The sequence below is a fragment of the Phacochoerus africanus genome, chromosome 11, assembly GCF_016906955.1.
Source record: "Phacochoerus africanus isolate WHEZ1 chromosome 11, ROS_Pafr_v1, whole genome shotgun sequence".
In the NCBI taxonomy this organism is placed as follows: Eukaryota; Metazoa; Chordata; class Mammalia; order Artiodactyla; family Suidae; genus Phacochoerus; species Phacochoerus africanus.
This window is the reverse complement of record NC_062554.1, coordinates 22,300,481-22,307,134: the sequence shown is the minus strand read 5'-3', so window position 1 is coordinate 22,307,134 and position 6,654 is coordinate 22,300,481. Positions and strand designations below refer to the sequence as shown.

Below are 6,654 nucleotides of genomic sequence, written 5' to 3'. Positions count from 1 at the left end.
TGTTTATGCTCTACATAGTTATAATACAAATGGAGTATCAATTGGACTATTTTTAGAAATTCAACAAGCAAAACTGTCTGGACATCCTAATTTAAGGTCCTTTAGCCAGGAAAAACAGCAATAAGTTATTTTATTAGAACTTCAGACTGGCTGATGTTCACAAAATTGTTCTCTACTGTCAAATGCTTTGCAGCATTTTAAACACTCCTAATAAAATTAAGTTATTCTTAGACGATAAAAAAGCTCTTAATAAAATTATTATCATCATGATCAACATAGTTAATGAGCACGTCTTGAGAAAGGCACTTGGCCAGTTTTGTTGCAGGGGAAGTGCCCTTGTGTTCAGTGACCTTCAAATATGCAGTGGGACCTATGGCAACAAGGAGCTGAAGACTGTTTTCTCCTTGAACCCCATAACACACCTTGGAGCAAGAACGTAAAATGTGAAGGAAGTATTACGCTTTCTTAGGAAAATAAAAATGTATTTCTCAAGCTCACAGGCATCATTTCATATAAATTCATCACTAAAATTTTATTAAAATGAAAGAAAGTAGATAATAAATGAAACATGCCATCAAACAATCAGGAGGAAAATAATCAAAATTGTTTCCATATCTTATGAGAGCACTTTCGTTCAGAATACAACTAAGAGTTATTCATTACCAAATGGCATCCTTTCTTTGGAAACAGGGGCTTTGAGGAAAACTGCAAAAGGGATGATCAGAATACAAACAAAGCAAGCACAGGTGGGGTCTTCCTGAGTTGAAGGAGGAGTCCGCTTTGCCTTCCATTACAGTGCTGATCATCTGCTGTGTTTCTGCTGGGACACCTTCTGGGGACTTGAACACCATTAAGCTAGAGTGAGGTCAGGTCCTCCTCTATGGCCAAAGCCTTTTACAAATGGCTCTGATACAACAAGCTGTCGTAATCCTCCTTTTCCATAAGGAGTGGCTGCTTTTCTTCAGGAAGCTGCTTTCTCTTTCGACGACAACATAACCGCCTTGTGATTCCTCCCAACACCGCAGTGAGGACAGACCCTACCACGGCTGCCCCAAGGAGCCATGGCCAGATCCTACTTGCTTGTTCTAAGTAGGGCTTAATGTAATCTTGAAAAAAGTCCGGTTCTGAAATAGAAAGACATTCCATCGTTTTTACCATCATCATCATCATCACCAGCAGCAGCAGCAGCAGCAGCAGCAGCAGCAGCAGCATCATCATCCTTGTCTAGTACTTTGGATTCAGATGCTTGGGTATGAATGCCAGCTCTGCTACTTACTAGCTATGAGAGTTTGGGAAGGGTACACCTAATACTCCTAAGCTCCAGTTTCTTCATCAGGAAAATAGGAAAACAATACCACCTTGTCGGGATGTGTTCAAGTTTATAGTTAATATGTGATCTGTAAATTGTACAGTGCCTGCCCCCCAAGTCAGCTACTGTAATTCTTTGAGCTGTTTATTCTGGTATTTGGCTCCATATTTCTAAATAATAGGCAAATAGTACTATCTCTAAATTCATCAAATTTATTTCTGGAATTCCTCATATATAAGCAATGATTTTAGCCCTCTTATAACTTCCCTTTCAATTCCTCAATCTTTTTACTACAATAATAACATGACTTGGGGTCAAAGCCATATCTAGGATATTCATTATTTTTAGGATTTAAATATGATTCACAATTGAACCAAATATTGTTCTCTGATTACATTTCATTATTTTCCTCTTGGAGTTAATAATTTATTACATCCATTTGCTTGATTTTAAAGTATTCATCACTATTTATAAGATACTCTAAGACACTCTATATCCATTTCGCAATATAAAAAAAAGAAGAGAGTGCATCTTTGGGCTTACCTTGCAGCAAATTATAGCTATGTGATTTCAGTCTTGGGCAAAAGTAATACATGCAGCTTTGGGGCTGTTCTCTTAAAAAGAAAAGGTATGCCTTCTTTTCCCTTTTCCTGCTTAGCTAGAATGTAGATAGTATGTTGGCGAGCCATCTTGGGTCATGCGATCAAGGGTAAAACCTAGGTCTTGTAGAACTACAAGGAAGAAGCAGCTCTGGTCTCTGAAATTATGGAGCTTTGCATTTGACAACATACCAGGACTGCTATTCGAGTGATACATAAACTAACTTATTTAAGCCATGGATATTTGAGCCTGTGTCTGCTCCCCATTCACACCTACCCCATCCTTACCTTCCCACTCTTGCTGATGTGGGAACTATAACATTTTTCATGACCCATTTCCTTGGCTACAGTTGATTAGTTCACGGTGAACTGCTGGCTCAAGATGAGCCAATCAGAATCACTACTCAGAATTCACTGTGCTGGAATTGGGAATCAGGTGACCTAGGAGCTGATGGCAGCCTTAGCGGTAAAGAGAGGGAGGAAGAGAGGAACAGAGGAAGAGAGAGAGGGAGGGAAGGTAGGGGAGAGGGGAGCAGAGAATGAATCTTTAGGCCCATTAGTCCTGGTTCCTGCTGTTCCTCAGTCTCAGGTGCATTTCTCTTTCTCACATTTTGAATGTTAAACCCTTCCTTGGATTTTGTAAACCAAGGCATTTGGAAGTTCCCTGGCCAGCGATCGAATCCAAGCTGGAGCTGGGACCCGCACCACAGCTGCAGCAACTCAAAAACTCAAAACGATTAAAGCAGGAGAGTTTGTTAAAAGTTTACTCTATATTAAAGCCCAATATTGATTCAAAGAGATAAAAGTGGAGCTTCCCTGGCTTTAGTGGGGCTACAGGGCTAAAACCCTGTTCATTTCTCCTGTGTTTTTCTCCTTTTCTGTCCTTGGCACTGTCCTTTTGCCAGCTGTCACTAAGATACCTCTAAAATTCTTAGGATGCATTAAGCATAATGTGACAATTTGGCAAATTAATGTTTCTTTTCATCAGGAAGGGACAATGAGCTGCAAAGAATGACATTACAATATAAATTATAATAAAAAGATTTATAACACAGATTGACATTAATTTAAAATTAATAAATCCAAACAACAAAAGCTAACAAAGCTAAAATAAATTTTTAAATGTGAGTTATTTTCATCAAACATAAAAGTTACTGCTTTTAATACATTTTTAAATTATATTGAAAATGAGACTACAAATGCCTAGTTTACATTGCTATTTGTCACTTCAATATATAGTACATTTTAAATGTCTGACAAAACGCAGAGTACACAGAGGTTACATAATAAATAAGGCTTAATTGCTAAGGCTCAGACGAAGTGCTTTCACAATTTCAAAATATTATTTCTATGTTTATCCTTCATTCTCCAACTTCTCCTATTATTTCTTTTTTTTTTGTTTGTTTGTTTTTTTTTTTTATTTTCCCACTGTACAGCAAGGGGGTCAGGTTATCCTTACATGTATACATTACAATTACGTTTTTCCCCCAGCCTTTCTTCTGTTGCTACATGAGTATCTAGACAAAGTTCTCAATGCTATTCAGCAGGATCTCCTTGTAAATCTATTCTAAGTTGTGTCTGATAAGCCCAAGCTCCCGATGCCTCCCACTCCCTCCCCCTCCCATCAGGCAGCCACAAGTCTCTTCTCCAAGTCCATGATTTTCTTTTCTGAGGAGATGTTCATTTGTGCTGGATATTAGATTCCAGTTATAAGTGATATCATATGGTATTTGTCTTTGTCTTTCTGGCTCATTTCACTCAGTATGAGGTTCTCTAGCTCCATCCATGTTGCTGCAAATGGCATGATGTCATTCTTTTTTATGGCTGAGTAGTATTCCATTGTGTATATATACCACATCTTCCGAATCCAATCATCTGTCAATGGACATTTGGGTTGTTTCCATGTCCTGGCTATTGTGAATAGTGCTGCAATGAACATGCGGGTGCACTCTTTTAAGTAGAGTTTTGTCTGGATAGATGCCCAAGAGTGGGATTGCGGGGTCATATGGAAGTTCTATGTGTAGATTTCTAAGGTATCTCCAAACTGTTCTCCATCGTGGCTGTACCAGTTTACATTCCCACCAACAGTGTAGGAGGGTTCCCTTTTCTCCACACCCCCTCCAGCACTTGTTATTTGTGGATTTATTAATGATGGCCATTCTGACTGGTGTGAGGTGGTATCTCATGGTAGTTTTGATTTGCATTTCTCTTATAACCAGCGATGTTGAGCATTTTTTCATGTGTTTGTTGGCCATCTGTATATCTTCTTTGGAGAAATGTCTATTCAGGTCTTTTGCCCATTTTTCCACTGATTGATTGGCTTTTTTGCTGTTGGGTTGTATCAGTTGTTTATATATTCTAGAGATGAAGCGCTTGTCGGTTGCATCATTTGAAACTATTTTCTCCCATTCTGAAAGTTGTCTTTTTGTTTTCTTTTGGGTTTCCTTTGCTGTGCAAAAGCTTTTCAGTTTGATGAGTTCCCATGGGTTTATTTTTGCTCTAATTTCGATTGCTTTGGGAGACTGACCTGAGAAAATATTCATGATGTTGATGTCAGAGAGTGTTTTGCCTATGTTTTCTTCTAGGAGTTTGATGGTGTCCTGTCGTATATTTAAGTCTTTCAGTCATTTGGAGTTTATTTTTGTGCATGGTGTGAGGGTGTGTTCTAGTTTCATTGCTTTGCATGCAGCTGTCCAGGTTTCCCAGCAATGCTTGCTGAATAGACTTTCTTTTTCCCACTTTATGTTCTTGCCTCCCTTGTTAAAGATTAATTGACCATAGGTGTCAGGGTTTATTTCCGGGTTCTCTATTCTGTTCCATTGGTCTGTCTGTCTGTTTTGGGACCAGTACCACACTGTTTTGATGACTGTGGCTTTGTGGTATTTCTTGAAGTCTGGGAGAGTGATGCCTCCTGCTTGGTTTTTGTTTCTCAGGATTGCTTTGGAGATTCTGGGTCTTTTGTTGTTCCATATAAATGTTTGGATTGTTTGTTCTAGTTCTGTGAAAAATGTCATGGGTAATTTGATAGGGATTGCATTGAATCTGTAGATTGCTTTAGGTAGTATGGCCATTTTTACAATATTGTTTTTCCCAATCCAGGAACATGGAATATCTTTCCATTTCTTTACATCTTCTTTGATTTCTTTGATTAAAGTTTTATAGTTCTCGGCATATAGGTCCTTTACCTCCTTGGTCAGGTGTATTCCAAGGTATTTGATTTTGTGAGGTGCAATTTTAAAAGGTATCGTATTTTTGTATTCCTTTTCTAATGTTTCATTGCTGGTATACAGAAATGCGACTGACTTCTGAATGTTAATCTTATAGCCTGCTACTTTGCTGAATTTATGAATCAGTTCAAGGAGTTTTGGGGTTGAGTCCTTAGGGTTTTCTATGTATAGTATCATGTCATCTGCATAGAGTGACAGTTTTATCTCTTCTCTTCCTATATGGATGCCTTTTATTTCTTTTGTTTGTCTAATTGCTGTGGCTAGGACTTCCAAAACTATGTTGAGAGTGGAAATCCCAGTCTTATTATTTCTTTACTTCAATTGATTTTAAGTGGTCTCAAATTTTACTGTCATGCATGGACTCTTTGAAATGTTCTGTATTTCTCAATGGCTTCAACAAAAAAATTAGATTTTCCTTTCTCAGTTATTTGCTTTTGAACCTCAATAGTGCACCTTTATATTCTTTCTTTCTTTCTTTTTTTTTTGATTGTGTCCACAGCATGCAGAAGTCCCCAGACCAGGGATCAAACCTGTGCCACAGCAGCAACAAAGCTGGATCCTTAACCCACTGAGCCACAAGAGAATTATTTCTTAATGTCAATAGTTATCTATCCTCTCTATCTGTGACTCTGCTTCTGTTTTGTAGATAGGGTCATTTGTGCCATATTTTAAATAGCACAGGGTACTATCTCCAGTCTCTTAGGATAGACCATGTTGGAAGATAATACAAGAATAGGAATGCATATATATGTATGACTGGGTCAGTTTGCTGTACAGCAGAAATTGACACAACATTGTAAATCAACTATCCTTTAATTTTAAAAAATGTAAAACACGGGAAGTTCCCATTGTGATGCAGTGGAAGTGAATCTGACTAGTATCCATGAGGATACGGGTTCGATCCCTGGACTCGCTCAATGGGTTAAGGATCTGGCACTGCCGTGAGCTGTGGTGTAGGTCACAGATGCGGCTCAGATTTGGCGTTGTTATGGCTATGGTGTAGGCCAGCAGCTATAGCTCTGTTTCGACCCCTGGCCTGAGACCTTCCATATGTCACAGATGTGGCCCTAAATAAATAAATAAATAAATAAAAAGTAAAAAACAAACAATGCTGCAAACACGAAAAAAAAAAAGTTCCATTATTTTTACCTGCTTAAAATTCCATTTTTCTTGTTGCCCATTCTTTTCAGAATAATTACATAGTTATTTTTTGTGCTCTGTCATTTCCAAAGCTCATTCACATGCCCCCACAATAGACATATGAGGTAGTTAGGAATCACTATCCTAATTTAATGAATTAGCGATCTGTTAACTTAGAAAATTTGCCTGTAATATTTAAACTCTACAATGTACGTATAACCTTTGGTATGATGTGCTTCACATAAAAAGCAACTTATAGCTTTGAATGACTCTTCTTAGTCCACAGTAATTCCATCAATATTTCAAATGAACCAACTTCCTATAAGAGTTTGTCTCTCTCAAAGCTGCTTTGATCATTGATTCAGCTCAGCTTCCTTTA

At 38.0% G+C, this 6,654-nt stretch overlaps 1 protein-coding gene across 1 annotated transcript in view; it reads right to left on the bottom strand.

The window, feature by feature from the left end:
- Positions 1 to 513: 513 nt before the first annotated feature.
- Positions 514 to 6,654, bottom strand: part of TYR (tyrosinase) — an 89,494-nt gene continuing 83,353 nt past the window's right edge. Inside the window, exon 5 of the mRNA XM_047753112.1 lies at positions 514 to 1,124. Coding sequence (XP_047609068.1) covers positions 895 to 1,124 — 230 coding nt within the window. The 3' untranslated portion in view covers positions 514 to 894. The remainder of the gene's footprint in view (positions 1,125 to 6,654) is intronic.